Here is an 18,912-nt window from a genome sequence, read left to right as displayed (position 1 = left end):
CAACTGAAGGCAACTACTAGTTCTGGTTCTAGATGTGTGTTTAGATGTAATCATTCAAAATCTCACCAGCACAACAGATCTAAACCATCAGAATTTAATTTTTTTTTTTTAAGAATTAAATGTTGCATTGAAACATTTAAAAATAGAATTTCTGCCTGTGACATTCCAGAAAGTCACATTTGGCAGCTTTTTTTTTTTTATAAAAATGTTTTAGAAAAAACATCCAATTTTCTTACATACAGTACAAGTATTAAATCATTTAACAGTATGTCAACTCTATGCCAATTCTGGATGTCAAAGCTAAACTAGCATTTTTTGGTCTTGTAGTAAGCTTGAAATTAAAAAACTTACAAATCATTTAAACACCACTGCTTTGAGGGGAAAAAAAAAACCACCAAAAAACCCCATAACCAAGTCCAATACATTTTTGAGCATGGTGGAATACTGTAAAAACCGAATCATTTACATTTAGTAATACAACAACATTGCACAGAAAGGGTAACATCAAACACTACAGATTTTTGAAAACTGGTTTCCCTCTGAATTGTAGTAAATACAAAACACGTTTGTTCAAATAGTTTTTTAAAACTAAACTAGAACTGCCCAATAGTGTAGCAATGTCACCTTAGGTGCCTGGCCCAATGTAATTACTGTGGCATCTAGAGTTTACACATTTGCTCTGAATATGTGTAAGTTCCCCCAAACAAAAATCAGACATGCATGCTCTTGTGGGTCAATTGCCACATCTGAATTTCCAAGATGTTGGCATATAATTATATTCAGAGTATTGCATTATTCTACTAGGATAGATTCTGGACGCCAACAGGACTAAATTGGTTAATCAGATTAGAAAGCTGATGGATAGGGTGAAGGGTTGGAGACACCAATATTAACTGTCTATGCAACACTGACAATACTTTTTATATTAAAAAAAAAAAAAAGTAAATAGGTGAATGTCACTCCATATAAAGGGAAAAACTGGGAAGGGGGGGGGGGAGCCCCTAAACTTAAGAGAAAACAAACCTTTATTGAGGCACCTGCAAACCGGGAAAGTTGCTTGATGTGTTGTCCCTGTTTTCCAATAATGGCTCCTACTGCCAAGGCCGGAATGAACAAATGTACAGTCTCAGACTCTGGCTGCTGCTGCAGAATAGCAAGTCAGAGAGGGGAACATTTTAAAATGTGTCAATCCAGTGTTAAAAGCATAATAGAGCTGACCACAAATGTAAAACCATTTCTCTTTATATGCCTCTTTAGTACCACCTACTGAATAGAACAAATTTCACTAAATAAAGGTTGAACAAATTCAATGTACTTGGATTATAAAATCAGTACATTTACATTGCCAGATTTGGCAGTTATTGGTGATCAGTTTAAAAGTGTCATCAGGCAATCATGAGACCCTCAAAACCATGGTTTGAAAAACGGCAACTTTTTAAAACTAATGAAAAACACACACATGCAGACTGTCGATCTTAGCAGACATGTGAACCATCACTTTTACTCCAAATTATACTTTTACTGTTAATTATTCAGAGTTTAAATTTGTGAAATGACAACTGTAAACATCAAAATTTGAGAAAAAACTCATTTCAGCTGATTCAACGATTTTCAATTTATGGCAAAAGGGCCCCATATTTTACAAATTCATAATCAAGTGAACCATAAACTTTTTTCAGAGAAATTATAGCAATGTAGTAAATGCCAAACTCCAATCATACCATTAGAATTCAGCTAAAAAGATTACATAGACTGCCAATTTAGAGTTGCATAATTTCTTGCGGGGGAGTATTAAAAACAAACAAAAACACCACCACCACATACAAAAAGGAAAACTTAAAACTTCTGCCATTTTGAAGCCAACAATCCTACTTTTTTTATTTATTTTTTTTTTTTTTAAACAATGTGTTTGTTTAATTATACAAAACAGGTAACAGAAACATTTCCATTTCGTCACAATTTCCCACCCCAACAAGAGAACATCACTCTCTTCTCCCCTATAGATATACACAGAATTCTCTTACATGAGACAATTTAAATGCAAAACAAATATTGCAAGGTACCCAAAAAACAAATATACATTACTGTACTTTACACACAAGTTACCTTTTCCAAAAAAAAAAAAAAAAAATTATACATAGTTACACCTCTTGTAATAAATGACCAATATTATTGTTGTTAATGTAGTACTTAAACGGCTTCCATATTTCTTCATATACATCCATTTTGTTTTTAACAAAGTTTGTTACTTTTTCCATGACCATACACTGTGCCATGGCATTAATCCAAGTTCCAATAGATGGCGGATCAGGCCTTTACCAGTTAAGAGCTATCGTTTTTTAGCTTGTAATATAGCATAGTCTATGATTTTGCGCTGCTGAAGATTTAGTTTAAAGGTTCTTTGGAACCTTGAAATCATTTTTGCATCTAAGGGAATATTCAAGGGTACAATTATCTTTGTAATATTAATCACTTCCACCCAAAAGTCTCTAATAATGTTACATTCCCAAACAAAATGCACAAATGAACCCTGAGCCTCTCTGCATTTGAAACATGTATCAGGAATATTTTTATTAAACCTATTTATTTTGACAGGAGTTATAGAAGTCTGCATCAACCAGTTATATTGAAGTAGTTTTAAGCTAATGCTCCCCAACTGTTTGAGTATTTTTACAAACTTGTCTCCATTCATCCTCAGATATATCCTCGTTCAATCCCGTCTTCCATAATTCAAGTTTCGGTGTTGTTGATTCAGTAGACCCTGATACAAGCCAGTTGTAAAAGACTGATATTAATCCTTTATTATTGCATTTCTTAGTAATTAATTCCTCCAAAGAAGAAAGTACTGGCAAGTTTAGTGCTTGATTCTGCCTAGAAAGAACAAAGCTCCTTATCTGTAAATATTTAAAGAAATGTTTTCTTGGAATATTATACTTAGATATCTGCTCAAACGACATCAACGTTCCCTCCTCAAAAAGATCACTAATTTTGCTTAATCCCTTTTCAACCCACAAATCGGAATCCTGAGTCCTTCGTGCCTGGTTTGAATAATGTGTTGCCCCAAATGGGACTATACTGGGATAAAGATTCAGCAATTTTCATGTATTCTCTAACTTCACACCATACTCTAATCATATTACAAACTATGGGATGCTTGGTGACGGTTTTCAGTTGTTTAATCTTATCTGAATATATATACAAGTTTAAAGGTAACGCAAAACCACGACTCCATATCCACCCAGGATGGTTTATTTCCAGAGGAAAAATAAAACATTGTTCTTAATTGTGCAGCTAAATAGTACCAGTACAGGTTGGGACATTTTAACCCTCCAGTGTCAAATGGAAGATAGAGAAGAGAGAGACGAACTCGAGGGCATTTCTTGTTCCAAATAAATTTCCTAAATAATGAATTAATCTTTGAGAACATTCCAGCTGGTGGCGCCAAGGGGATATTTTGGAATAAATACATGAATTTAGGCAAAATGTTCATCTTCAGTATATTTATCCTTCCTATCAATGAAATTGGTAAAGATAACCATCTCTTCAGATCTTTAAATGTTGATTCCATTATAACATTATAATTTGTAGAAATTATATTTTCTAATTGGGGAACAATTTTGATACCCAAATATGTAAAGCTGGGTGATATTTTCAAGGTAAATAAATGTGATGTATTTGAACAGCTCTCTTTATTCAGCAGCAGTAACGATGATTTTGATGCGTTCACTTTATAACCCGATATATTTCCGAATTGATCGATCAGATCTAAAAGTGCTGGAAGAGAGGTGTTTAATTGTTTTAGGAATAACACTACATCAGAGAATAAAGCTATTTTATATTCCTTGCCACCTATTTTAATCCCTTGTATGTGGTTGTTCGCTCTTACGGCTATTGCTAGCGGTTCTATAGCCAAAATGAATAAAAGTCGGGACAATGGTGAGCCTTGAGGGCAACCTCTTGTAATATTAAAAGGCTCAGAAATCTCATTGGTTAAAACTTCACCCACTGGGTTGGAATGTAATAATTTGATCCAATGTAAAAATGATTTTCCAAATCCGAATTTTACGAGAACGTCAAAGAGATAAGCCCATTCGATCCTATCAAAAGCCTTCTCCGCGTCGAGCGATAGAAGAGCAGTATCCTTTTCCTCTTTTTGGCTATGCAAAATATTTAAAACACGTCTTACGTTGTGAAATACCCGTCTATTCTTAATGAACCCGTTCTGATCATCACCCACAATGCCCGGGAGTACAGTCTCTAGCCTTTTTGCCAAGATTTTACATATTATTTTGGTATCTGTGTTTATCAGACTAATAGGACGCATATTTCCACGCTTTATTCGGTTTTGGTAAAAGAATGATCAAAGCCTCTCTCATAGACTTAGGAAGACAGACATTATTATAACATTCTATATACATATCAGAGTGGCTTAACCATTTTATCACTGAAACATTTATATAGGTCGATGGGCAGGCCATCAGGTCCTGCTGTTTTACCACCTTTTAATGTCTTTATAGCCTTCATAATTTCAACTGTCGTAATCTCACCATCCAATTTAATTTTAAGTTCAACAATCCTACTTTTACATACTCTTGCACAATAGGACTTGCTGGCAGAAAGTTAGACAATATATAATTCACGAACTGCATGCAAGACCGAGCCCCACATGCCAACTTTAAGGGCAAGACAGAGCGCACACAAGACAGAGCCACGCCTGCCAACTCAGCCCCGCCTACCAACTCTAAGACCATGGGACACACGGCCGAGCCCCGCCCACCATCACTAATCCTACATCCACTGTAGCTCATGATCAAACAGCAATAATTAGCAAACAAAGATAACTGCCAGTAACAGTGCAAAATTCACAATTGGTATGCCAGTTTCTAAAGATAAGTTTTGAGGGTAGTTTTAAAATGTGTTATTGAATTAAGCTGATGTATATGTGAGAGAGAGAGAGAGAGAGAGAGAGAGAGAGAGAGAGAGAGAGAGAGAGAGAGAGAGAGAGAGAGAGAGAGTTCCCGAGTGGAGGAGCACTAGGAGAGACACTCGAGCTCCCATAGCACAGAGTTTGATGTGTGGTACAGAAAGTACAGCTGCAGATGAGAATCTGGGTTCGCAAGAGGAGTGTCAGTATGTAGGAGATCAGTGAGGTTGTGGAGAGCTTTAAATGTTAAGAGCGGTATTTAGTATTGTATTCTGTAGTTAACAGGGAGCCTTTGAAGCTGAGAGACAATAGGTGTAGTATGTTCAGTGGATTTAGAACCGCGGGTTATCCTGGCAGCAGAATTTAGAATAAATTGTAAGCGATGGATAAGTTTTTGTGGGATGACAGATAGAATACCATTATAGTAATCTATACGTGAGGTGACTCGGGCATTAACCAATACTTTAGTACTGTGTTGCTTAAGAATAGGAAAGAAGTCTAGAAATGTTTCGGAGATGGAAGGCAGTCTGAGAAATGTTACTTATACGGGAGGAACTATTTAATAATTGCCATTAGTGTATAAATGGATATAAATTGCATGTAAACAATTCGCCAAAATCTGTTGTATGTAAGCGATACTGTTTAAAACGTTTTTCCATCAGAAAACCCGGTTTCCACGTCTACCTGTATTAGTTTAAATGGCACTTTTACCACTCGCAATAGGGTGGATGCATTGACTTATTGGGCCGACTGGGCAACACCGTGAATGCAGCGTCTATCTATGTCCGTTTTCCATAGCCTGCTACAGGAAGGTACTCGCTCGACCATTGGCATTGGTTTCGCTCCTTGATATTTTCGTTATACTGCAATGGTGGTTTCCTAAGCCATTGTTATATTGAATTCCTTTCTCACCGTTTTCCGTTCATTTCTTACACCGCCATATGCTACGGCGGGCTTCGGCTAGTATACTGTAAAAGTGGTCACATCTGGGCTAAAAGGAAGGAAGGACGACAAACTTCTATAATGGCATAATTTTGACACCCTTTACAAAAACTACCCGATATCTGCCCACACATGAAATTTATAGTACATAAACTTACAGTCCATGAAACCTAAATAGACAACTGTCCAGCACATCTAACATAGGTTAAGATAAAATTTAATGCTAGAGATGGGTATAAAGTTTATTATATCTGATGGTCCTACTCTACAACTTCCATTTCAGGTTATTAAATCTGTCTTTTAAACGGGAACACCATTTTTCACTTTAACATCTCAGTATATTCAGTTGAAAGTCTGCTAATGCCAGTCAAGATAAATAATCTGCATAATTTAAACAGTCCATTTATAATGTGATTCCACTGTTGGATGCATTTCTTTTAAATTTAATCATGGCTCACATTGCATTCAGAAAACCAGAACATTCCATATCCAGGTTTGTGTTTGCTTTACAGCTTGTAGAAGTGACCAGAATTCACACAGTGCTGGAGAACAGAAAACCTAAACAAAACCTCAGATCTTAAATTAAGTTCTACAAAGTTTAGATTCCCCATCTCCCCCCCCCCCACACACACCTAACTGAAAACACCAGGAAAGACACTTAACCAAAGCATGGACAATTTACAGATGCTTTAAGAGTAAATTTGTGGGTGGAGATATCGATCTTACCCCAAATGATGTATATGAAGGAGTAGCACCAGTAGGGGCAGCCGGAATCGTTGAAGGAGCCATTCCAGGTGAGGAGGAAGGAAACAGTCCAAGGGCATTCAAGTTGAGACCCGGGATTAAATGAGCTTGAAGCTGAAACAGAAGGAGTTCCTTTTACGAATAGATTGAAATAAAGTCCTTTATTTCTGAAACTTTTGCCAAAAACACACACTACACTGGTGTATAAGCTTTTATCAAGTTTTCCCAAACTAAACATTTGTAAAAGAGCCATTAAGCTTTATAGATTTATCATAACATGAAAAACATTTATTCAAGAACAGGTGAATTATAAGTATGTAGCTTGTGCATACAGAGTTACTGATGTAAGCCTGCTTAAATTCTCTTTACATTCACAAATTCTAGAGGCAGGAGTGTTTAACCCCATCCCGCATGTCTAGATGTCTTCCTCTACCTAGTTCAGAATAGCCCAGTGGCAAACCACCAAATTTTGAAACCGTCATGAAACTTGTATTACAAAAAGTGAATCTTCTAGACCACATGTCATTTATACGCAGACTGTCCCGAAACAGTTTTAAAAATTTAGTTTTGGCGGATATTACATTTTTACTGGCAACGCTTTTCTGACAGTGTTTCTACACCACTACTCAATGAAAGATCTGCCACGTGTCCGATTGGCCAGTGCTTGTTGCCTTCATGGGTTAGAGTTGGTTGGGTTTAAGCATGAAGACTGAGATTAGTCAAGGTGAAGGCAAGAATGTCAGCAAATCACAGGAAGAGTAGGGCAGGCCTTCACTTAACAGAGGTGTAGAAACCCTGCAGCTTACACTCTTGTGGTAGTGACAGAGAAAAATGGTGAAATTGAGAGTCAAAGTGCCATGGCTTTTACTAAATGACAGAAGGTTGACAACGAAAACCAGGCTTTTAATCCGGAATGGACTGAGGCATTCATGTTCATACTTCCCCGTAGGAAGCTTGAAACCGCTCGTGTCGCCTCTGCTCCGAGATGACGGCAGTGGTTAAAAGTGAGAATGTGAAAAGCCACTAGGAAGCTAAGCACAAAATTATATTTGACAAAAGTTATCCACTGAATTCCCCAGTTAGGCTACAGAAAAATAAGCGATCATAAAGCCAACAAAAAATCGGTCAATGAGGATTTTAGCACATTTACTAGCCAACAATTCGCTAACAAGCGTTCCCTCGAGTTGCTTGGATTATGGGACATCACAAAAAAAGGCATTGTCAAGGAGTGCCCGAGTGCTGTAGTGGATACCCTTTTTGCGGGAAAACAAAAAGGAGGTTTGTGAAAAAATAAAATAGTCATCAACAGCCACAAAGAAAAGGGAGATGTTAGCCAGAGATGTGCTAGAACATGCATAATGCTCCATGCATAGGCTTAGCTGTAGGAGTCCACTGATGTGGACGACAGTGCTCATCGGTTAAAGTCAGATTTAACAACATGGTGAAGAATGAGTTTTGTGAAGACCTGTTCGGAGTCAAGACTCTTAAGACCAATACAATAGGAGAATACATCTAAAAGATGATGTTAAAGAAGAGGGGAACTGAGCTGAAACAAGTGGATTTACATAACCATGAATGGAGCCCATGCCATGGTAGTGAGGGAGAGAGGAGCTGTGGCAAGAATGAAAGGATAATCCGAGCTCATCTCTTACCATTGCATCATTCAGTTTTTCTTGTGCTCCAGCCTGTCAGATGAGTATGCTAAAGTGATGGACACCATGATGAAAAACTTTTTGCGTGCATCCACTTCTGAGGAATTCCCCGATTATGCGATGTTGGAGAGAAGTGGATGCAAATGCCAACGCCCTCCTGCTGCATAACATGAGATGGCTCAGTAAAGGAAAATGTTGGAGCACTTTTGAGCCATCAGAGGAAAACAGATTTCCTAGCACAGCTGAAGAGCTAAAAGGCAACACGGCTTTCTTGCTTTTTAGAAGATGGACATTGTCTTTTTTGGTGGATATTGCTTCACACCTGAATCAATGGAATTTAAAAAGTTACAGGGTAAGGACAATTGTGTGTGTGACCCGACACCCATCTGCAGATTCCAAAGGAAACTAGAGGTATGCTACACCATACCTGCTCATATTTACACATTCCTGCACAACTTCATTATTTAAATAGCATTACAAACATATCAACTTATTAAAAAAAGGAAACCAATCTTATTCAGGTGTTCAAGGAAGACATGCAGAGAGACTGCACCCTTTCCTACACTGAAGGTGCAGGTCCAGGGTGAGGGCTGAATCTACTTTTTCTGACTTTGACAAGCGGATTGTCTTCAGCAACCGCTTCTGTCTTGGACAGTGACACACCCTGTTCAGGCAGAAACCATTCCTGATCACAGATGTCAGGGGGTTCTCAAAAGCAGCCACACAACTCTTCAAGTGGGCAAATCCTGGGCCTCTCAAGATGGAACCGATTGCTGTCCAGGGAGATATGGCTCTGAAACAGTTTGAGGAACAGACCCTACCACCTTCTAATTTGAAAAGGTCCCAGAGGCAGCTTTCCCAAGCCTGAGGAAATTAGTCCTGCACATGTTGACCATGTTTTGCTCCACATACAGTTGTGAGACTATGTTCATGGTGGAAAAAGCTAATATCGCTCAAGGCTCACTAATGACAATCTTCACACATGCATGAGGATGGCATGGACACAATTCCAGCCCAGATTTAAAATCCTGGCAGACCAAGGAAGGGCTCAACTCACTGAAGAGAAAGTAGGCAGTGGAATAGGAGGGAAAGGGGAAGATATATTCAGTTATTTATAAAAGTGTTCAGATTTACTGTGAAACTGGTTAAACCTCTTCAGTTGTGAACATATATAAAAATGCGTTTTAATGCGAGGCCAAGTCTTGTCAAAATGTTAAAAATTATGAAAGTATTTACTTCTAAGTTGAATGTCTAATTTACCTTGCTTTCACTTAATTATTGTATGTAGCCCTCAAGTCCAGAGTTGCACTGGAATAAATAGTTGAAATTGCATTGAACTATAGCTTTCGTTTGATTCGAATCATTGACTTCACATAGTACAGATGTTGATACAAAGGCAATGCTACACACACACACTGATGTAAAGGCTGCAACAACATTGCTCCATTAGTAAAAAATAGGCTAAACATCCAAAACATGGAAAAGTAAAATGGGGAAAAAAAAAAAAAAAACCCCACCACCACTCAAAATATAACTGCTTAGTACATTTTAATAGAATTGAAGCTAAACTTAAGTTTTGTAATATCTTCATTGACCTCCAAACACAAAATGAGCAACAGTTCACATAGGGCTGCAGCTTTTGGGCCAGTTTGGGCCACATTGGTCTAGACCAAAAAAGGAAGTTACCATGGAGCACTGAGTTTTCACTTTTGTATCCTTATTGTGCTATTTGCTGCCAATTGTCCAATTATAAAAAAGGCACACAAACATCCAAATCCTCAAACTTTAGTTTTTTAGCACAGGAGCAGAAATGTGCATAAAGCTGCAAAGTTTATAAAAAAAAAAAAAACCAAGACACTATAGGGGTCTTGTGAAATCTAAACCATATATTTGTGGTATGGAAAAAACTTAGCCCACTTTTACTAAATGCATCTCACCAGTCTATCAATGCTAAGGAGGGGGGTAAGATCGGCACAAAAGCCAATGTATGGATGGAAATGTCAAAATGGCCATAGATTTTAAACATGACAACCAGCCTGAAATGGATCATCAGTGTCTGCATTTTTAAAAGAAAATGTACTGTATTAGTGTGGGCGTAGCACAAGCATGCCTAGGAAGATAGTCTGTTTTCACCTTTCATCCACAATACTGGCATTTAAACCCCCTGAAAACTGCACATTTCTGAAAGTGGCAGGTCAGCATTGCAGTGTAGATGGATGAAAAGCAAGTCCAAGCTTTGAAAACAGATTAAAATGATAAATTGGTTTGTGTTTATTACACAAAGGACTTATTATGCAAAGGACTTTTTCGATTGGGTCCTTTTTGTAGTTTATGGTCCTTAAACTGGAAACGGGCTCGACTTACTGCCGGCAATGCGGACCAAGCTCTGACACTGGTTGTACAGGGACCAAACAGCTCTGATCAGGGGGTCCGGTACCCCATACTCCCGGAGCACCGCCCACAGGATTCCCTGAGGGACACGGTCGAACGCCTTTTCCAAGTCCACAAAGCACATGTAGACCGGTTGGGCAAACTCCCATGCACCCTCCAGGATCCTGCTAAGGGTGTACAGCTGGTCCACTGTTCCGCGCCCCGGACGAAAACCACACTGTTCCTCCTGAATCTGAGGTTCGACTATCCGACAGACCCTCCTCTCCAGAACCCCCGAATAGACTTTTCCAGGGAAGCTGAGGAGTGTGATCCCTCTATAGTTGGAACACACCCTCCGGTCCCCCTTTTTAAAGAGGGGAATCACCACCCCGGTCTGCCAATCCAGAGGCACTGCCCCCGATGTCCATGCGATGTTGCAGAGATGTGTCGACCAAGACAGTTACAACATCCAGAGCCTTAAGGAACTCTGGGCAAATCTCATCCACCCCCGGGGCCCTGCCACCAAGGAGTTTTTGGACCACCTCGGTGACTTCAGTCCCAGAGATGGGAGAGCCCACCTCAGAGTCCCCAGGCTCTGCTTCCTCATTGGAAGGCATGTTAGTGGGATTGAGGAGGTCTTCGAAGTACTCCCCCCACCGACCCACAACGTCCCGAGTCGAGGTCAGCAGCACACCATCCCCACCATATACAGTGTTGACACTGCTTCCCCTTCCTGAGACGCCGGACAGTGGGACCAGAATCTCCTCGAAGCCGTCCGAAAGTCGTCCTCCATGGCCTCTCCAAACTCCTCCCATGCCCGAGTTTTTGCCTCAGCAACAACCGAAGCCGCATTTCGCTTGGCCTGCCGGTACTGACCAGCTGCCTCAGGCCGTGATCTTCAGCTCTCTCTGGAGCGGTTCGCAGCCGAGTGTGAAGCGGCTGGGATGAGAATCAGCACCTCCAAATCCAAGACCATGGTTCTCAGCCGGAAAACGGTGGAGTGCCCTCTCAGGGTTGGGGGAGAGATCCTGCCCCAAGTGGAGGAGTTCAAGTATCTCGGGGTCTTGTTCACGAGTGAGGGAAGAATGGATCGCGAGATTGACAGGCGGATCGGTGCGGCATCCGCAGTGATGCGGGCTCTGCATCGGTCTGTCGTGGTGAAAAAAGAGCTGAGCCGTAAGGCCAAGCTCTCAATTTACCAGTCGATCTACACTCCTACCCTCACCTATGGTCATGAGCTATGGGTAGTGACCGAAAGAACGAGATCGTGAATACAAGCGGCCAAAATGAGTTTCCTTCGCAGGGTGTCTGAGCTCCTCACCCTATCCTTAAGGGAAAGCCCAGTCATCCGGGAGGGGCTCAGAGTAGAGCCGCTGCTCCTCCGCATCGAGGAGTCAGAGGAGGTGGCTCTGGCATCTGATCAGGATGCCTCCCCGGTGAGGTGTTCCGGGCATGTCCAACCGGGAGGAGGCCCCGGGGAAGACCCAGGACACGCTGGAGGGACTGTCTCCCGGCTGGCCTGGGAAGGCCTTGGGATTCTCCCAGAAGAGCTGGAAGAAGTGGCCGGGGAGAGGGAAGTCTGGGCTTCTCTACTTAAGCTGCTACCCCCGTGACCCGACCTTGGGAAAGCGGAAGAGAATGGATGGTCCTTAAACTCATGCTTTACTCTCAATAATAATTCCACCTCATTTGTACAAGCAAATGTTTTTCATATCCACCACTACTGCTCTTGAAGTGTAAATGGTATCTGCAAACAAATGTCTAGCATGGAGAATGCAGACTCTTCCCGTTTCCATTCACGAATGTATATCCAGTGTAGATAAATAATTAAGTCAAATGGTTTCAGTCATATTGTGGATGGAGACACTTGTTTTGAGATGTTAAAACTAACATTTTTTTTTTAGACATTTTACAAGTCTCATTTTCACTTTTAATGTCACAACACAAAACACCACTTGTCTGCCATTAAAACATTGAATCTCATATTAAATCTTTTCAGGATGAAATGGAAATTGAAGGTTCTAGAGCTGGCTGAAGCCAAACATGTGTACAAGTTGGATGTGATTTAATCAAACATTAAACAAGCATATTTATACTTTAAAGCAGAGCGGGAGGGTGGTTTAATGGTGCAAAAAATTGTTAATGGAAAAAAGTGGGTGGGATTTGGAAGGAGAATACTCACAAAAATACTACTGACAGTCCAAAGCATCACATTTTTGCTTTACAAAACAAGCTGATGTTATGCATTAAGTGATGTGAACATGAATACTTTAAAATCACCTTTTAAAAATTGTGGGTGAATTTTTAAAGACATGTATAGCAGACAACTTAATTACACTGCACAGTTGTCATTTCTTATCCTGTATATGACTAATATTGAATATATTCAAATTTTGAATGTTTCAAATATTTGCATTTAGGTGGCATATTAAAATCTTATGGTTTACATCTAGTGTATACACCATAACCGTGGGGTAACAGAGAAATTTGTGTAGGCACCTTAAACTACTGTATACAAAAAAACAACCAGTTATTCTCAATTTTATTTGTTATTGAAAATAGTACATAAATTTCAATCTTTTCATCATTTACTGGTTTCCAGTTTATGCTACAGACAATGTCCAGTCCTACTGTAGCATTAGGGATTCAAAACATGCATACAAAATTTTAAAAAAACTTAAAAAAAAATCCATTGATAGCTGTTGGTAAACAATTTAAAAAGTCACAACTGCTTTATGTACGATTAGTTATTTTAGTTGTCTGCAACACAGTAGCATCATGAACAAAAACAAAAAAATTCCCTAATCAAAGGGCCCTATTATGATGAATAAAAATTAAATAAGACTCATACAGGTTGATATTCAAAAATCTGGCAACCTCCGGAGTGCCGGATTTTGGGTGGTAATATATACTGTATATATTTAACAGAAAATGACTCGCTGTACAGTCATTTAAAGAAAAAGATCAAAATCAGAAAACTATTAATCCCAAAGGAAATTACTTGTTACAACTTGACAAGGGACATGTTACACTAACAACAAGTATAAAGTAATCATGTAAATATAAAGAATAAATGTAAGTATCAAACTAGAGTGCAGAGTGTTGCACCTTAAGTTAATATTGCACATTGAGAACAAATAGTTATTCTCAGGTGAAGAGAAGACAATTTATTGCACAAGAACAGATAGTATGTTGCACATTAAGTACTTAAAATGTACCCGATGGCCAATAAAGAAAGAGGGTAATAGCTTAAAGTATGGGTTAGTGACTGGAAAAGGAGTAATAGTCTGATGGCTGTGGGGAGGAAGGATTTTCTGCAATGTTCAGTGGAGCACCTGCTGCTAGTCAGTCTACTGCTGAAAACGCTCCTCTGTCCAACCACAACACTATGAAGTGGGTGATTAGCATTTTCAATAATAGACCAAAGCCTAGACAATCTCTGATCGGTCAGTTTCCAAGCTGTCCAGTTTCGCTCCTACCAGAGGAAGCCTTCTGAATTAGTTTTAGTCTCCGGATGTCTGCCACTTTCATGCTGCTCCCCCAGCATGCCACAGCAAAGAAAAAGGCACTGGCAACCACACGGTCATAGAACATCTGCAACATAGTGCTGCCGACACTAAAAAGGTCTGAGCTTGCGTAGGAAACGCAGCCTACTTTGATCCTTCTTATATGGCCAGAGTTCCTGGACCAGTCTAGCTTATTACTCATATGCACCCCTAGATACTTGTACTCCTCAACTATCTCCACCTCCATACCCTTAGAGGTAAGTGGCTGGAGATCGATCTTCTTAAACTACCAGTTCTTTAGTTTTACTGGTGTTTATCTGCAGTTGATTCAGCTCACACCAGTCAACAAAATTGTCCAATACCTTCCTGTATTCCATCTCTTCTCCATGTTTGATACTACCAACTATTGCAGAGAATTTCTGAAGATGGCAGCCCTCTGTGTTGTAACTAAAATCTGTAGTGTACAGAGTGAAGAGGAATGGTGACAGAACTGTCCCTTGTGGAGCACCAGTGCCACACAGCATGGTATTGGACACAGAGCCATGTAGCTGCCCAAACTGTGGCCTTCCTGTCAGATAGTCCACGATCCACGAAACCAGGAGCATCCACCTGCATTTCAGATAGCTTAATCCCCAGTCTGGCTGGCGTTAAAGTCACATGGAAAAATCTAACATAATCCTGAGAGTTCCTCCTGGCTTGTCTAGGTGACTGTAGGCACGGTGCAGCAGGTACACGATTGCATCTTTGACTCCAATCCTCACCTGGTAGGCAAACTGGAGAGGGTCCAGTGCGGACAACCTGGGGGCAAAGTATTTCCAGGACTAGTCTCTCAAAGACTTTCATGTGTGCGGTGAGCGCCACTGGCCCGATATCAGAAGGGGCACTAGGATGTGCTCTCTTTGACACAGGAACCAGAGAAGATGTTTTCCATAGCACTAGCACTAACACTCAGACACAAGTTGAAAATCCTAAGTAGTACACCAGAGTTGAGGCACAGACTAAGCACTCATGGGCTGATGCCATAAGGGCCTGCTGCCTTGGTTCGCACAGACACGCCGTGATCACTTTTTTTTTTTAAAAAGCACTTCCACTTTGTGATTGACAACGCAGGATGTTTAATGCCAGCTTTCTTGAATCCATAATGGGGCTATACAGCAGCAAATAAATGATACAATGGAGAAGGAATGAGAAGGAATACCAGTTAGCAGGTGCAAGACAGACCCAACAACTGATTATCAACTACAGCACCAACACCACAAACGGCACCTCTGGTGCGCTAACATGGTAAATTTGAAAATGTGCTCAGAAACCCATGATGGCAATCTGAAGGAACCAGATTATCAATGGCTGGATTTTTGAATGTCAACCTATACTTAATTTAGAGATGTAGCTTTTAAAATGAATGCACTGTGCGACCAAGACTATTCAAATTCTCCCTTTGCATCTACTGTATAAAGTGTCTGAAGAGTTACTGAGGAAGTTAATTTTTAGAAGACATTGAGGGCCAAGTCTGAGACCACTTTAGAAAAGCGATCTTAGACATATTTTGAAAAATTGGTTAACCAAATTGACAGGGATAAGCATTTTGTGTTAATACTGCTGAAATAGGATGCAAACAAATCATGCCAATACAGAGAAATGTGGGAAATGTAAAGGTAAACCAAAAGTGCAAGTACAGTTAAGTCTAGGCAAGACTAACCAGTGTGTATATGTCATAGGAAAACTTGGAAGTGTAAGCTGAGGCTCAGAGAGAGAGAGAGAGAGAGAGAGAGAGAGAGAGAGACAGAGAGAGAGAGAGAGAGAGAGACCAGTTGAATCTTTTCTGCTTTTAACTACTGGTATTTAATGCCTGGTTTCTCTGTAAATACATTTAAGTTTAATCTGATTAATGTTTGAATATTTCCCCATTGAAACTTGCCTTATGGGATTCATTATTTCTCTTTTTTTTTTATATAAAGGGGGAGCAATCTGGCCTTGTTACAGTAGGTTTTTCATCTTTGTTCAGTTTTGCTTCTAAATTAGTGACGCAGATGCCACTAGTCTCAGCCATATTGCTCTGTTTGATTTGTGCAACCTTTTTAAAAGGTAGTTCAATACTAGCAAAATACCCATGCTTCGCAGCGGAGAGGTAGTGTTGAAGTTATGAAAAAGAAAAACTAAACATTTTAAAAACATCATAACATGATTGTCAAAGTAATTGTTTTATTACTGTTATGAGTGTTGCGGTCAAGGATTTGGTTATCATTTCTTTCAATCAGGTTCGTACTTGGAGGACGTGTTGTGTTCAAATTACAGTCAGTGTTTGTCAACCATTGTAAAGATAACAGGTTTCATTCATCGAAGTGTTCACTACCCAAATCGCTACTCGTGAATCCAAGATGTCTAACAGGCATTCCCAGTATTAACTTGCGGAATTGCCTGCGAGTATTTAGTGGCAGCATCTCTATTAACTTGTGGATTTGCCCGAGTGTATTTAGCAACAGCGTCTCTATGAACTTGTGGATTTTTCTGCGAGTATTTGGTGGCAGCGTCACAAAGAGGTTTGTCTAGCTGCATCAGAAAGTGTACCACAACGTCCGACATGCCTCCTTATTACTGTTTTCACAGCTTGGATTGCTGCTATCATAATCAGTTTGAGTTTCATGGTTTGTTTCAATTACGTTAGTATTTGCAGGACTTGTGTTGAAGTAACATTTGGCATTTGTCAAGCGGTTTCATAGTTAACTTCGAATCCAGCTTTTGAGTTGAAACATTCATAAACATCAAAGTGTCCACTACTCAAATCACCACCTGTGAATCTAAGATGTTTAAGAGGCATTGGCGGTTTTCCAAAGGTGTAAAATATTTGTCCATTTCAGTACACTTGAGACAACCGAACAATTAAGCGGCAGCCATCAACTCACATGCAGAAGCATAGATGAAGGGCTTAAGCATCTCACTCTTAATTATACTACACAGGAGCACTATATCTCCTGTATCGTCATCAGTACACACTTTGAACCTGTCCCAGTCATTCTATACATAAGACACAATGTTCCTCTGGATATCAAGAGTGAGCCTGATATGGCTGTGCAATATGTAACACAGAGAATGGAAAAGGCAGGTGCCATCTCCGGGCATGGAAACCACTTGGTAAGGGACAGTTCTTTGATCGATGATCATCTCAATAGACATGTTAATGGGGTACAGTTGGTTTACTGTTCAGGTACCCATTTCCTTTACTGTTCCAAGTCTAAAATACCTACACAATAACTATAATCTTAATAAACGAACAGCGGAGAAGACGTGGATTAAATAAAAAGGCCACAGTTATCAGCAGGTCAGTGAGGGCTTTGCCTTTTATTAGTATAGATGTCCTAGCTAAAGTTTAGCAGCTTCTGACTTTGCCAAGTGTATTCTTTTCAGGAGAGGTGCCCAAGACCAGGAATAGGCTCTTGGCCTCTGAAGGTATTCCTAAATTGCTTTCATCTGTAATCCAGCAGTGGCAGTGACACTTCCTTGGCCTCTGTTGTGTTTGAGAAATTAGTGTTAAATAGGTAAATATTATGGGGATTACATGTAAACCAAGGCTAATTTAAGAATTTCCAGTATTAAAATTAACCAATACTTGAACCACCTTAAAAAGTGTTGAAGACCCTTTCACACTAGAACACCTACATATTTACATAAATTTAATAAGCAGGACAGTCTTCACCTATATGCATAATAAATGTGTCACATGCAATGCTATAAAGTATTCAGCATCATTTATACCTTGGTGAGCAGAATATCCTTTGTAGCAGTAGGGGTTATTCTAGCACCTTCCATGCCCTTAGAGTAAAACGTCAATCTAACACTAATTTTAGGATGACGCAAAATAGAACTAACAATTCAAAATAAGTCAAACAGAAGTCCTTATAAACAGAATGCAACTGAAAAGGTTTCCTGGACAAAACAAACACTAAGAATACTGGCTCTTGGAGAAACTTGCACGCAGTGGAACAAGCAAATCAAAAGAAAAACTGGCATCATTAAACAATTGCAATGTAGTGGTTCCAAAACTAAAACTGGACAGAAAAGACATCAAAAAGGCATATTCTGCTCTAGGCATATTTTCTACTGTACTTTAATGCTGAAGGCATTTTTGGAATGCTTCTAGTTGTCCTTCCTAGTATTGGCTCTTGTGCAAATTGGGTGTTTTTACTGAATATAATGTCTTAACAACAAAAGTTTTTATACATTGACTATGCCATGAGAAAGTGAAGCTTCCAGAAACATGTCATCTACACTGAAGTAAAGGAACAGCACTATAAATGAAGTGGTTTTTACTTAAATATTTTGGTGTACTTCACATATTGGCAACAGGCTAAATGAATAGATAATGAAAAGGTGCAACGGTAGCCTTTACAGAACATCTAACATTCATTTTATAAATGGTATTACCAATATTAGTCTGATTATATTGTATTATGTTCAATAAAGCACATTTGTTCTGAATTATATTCACTTCAGTATGATTTTTTGGCTTATTCTGAAATGGTTCTACTCCAGAAGCTTTTAAACTTGCACAATCCTGCAACAAAATTTGTTTCAGGGTAACAACTTTTCATTTTGAATCTCTCAAAACTCACATTCATAGCAGCCATATCGTTTTCATAAGACTCTCTTATTTTCTTCATTACTTCTTCTTCTGCCTTTCCACAAGCCTCTATGCTACCCTTTACTGTGATTGTTCTTTCTGGATTATAAAGAGTGAGGTCCTGCAAACTGAAGACAAACAGCCATCATTAAGAAT

At 39.5% G+C, this 18,912-nt stretch overlaps 1 protein-coding gene across 1 annotated transcript in view; it reads right to left on the bottom strand.

Annotated features, from left to right (window-relative positions):
• The window catches only part of igf2bp3 (insulin-like growth factor 2 mRNA binding protein 3), an 83,213-nt gene that overhangs the window by 9,076 nt on the left and 55,225 nt on the right, over window positions 1–18,912 (bottom strand). The window contains exons 9-11 of the mRNA XM_039736484.1: window positions 18,749–18,884; window positions 6,593–6,724; window positions 1,024–1,143 (exon numbers count right to left, since the gene is read on the bottom strand). Of these exons, the coding sequence (XP_039592418.1) occupies window positions 1,024–1,143; window positions 6,593–6,724; window positions 18,749–18,884 (388 nt within the window). The remainder of the gene's footprint in view (window positions 1–1,023; window positions 1,144–6,592; window positions 6,725–18,748; window positions 18,885–18,912) is intronic.

Source organism: Polypterus senegalus, chromosome 15 (assembly GCF_016835505.1).
Source record: "Polypterus senegalus isolate Bchr_013 chromosome 15, ASM1683550v1, whole genome shotgun sequence".
NCBI lineage: Eukaryota > Metazoa > Chordata > Cladistia > Polypteriformes > Polypteridae > Polypterus > Polypterus senegalus.
This window is presented reverse-complemented; position numbering and strand designations above follow the sequence as displayed.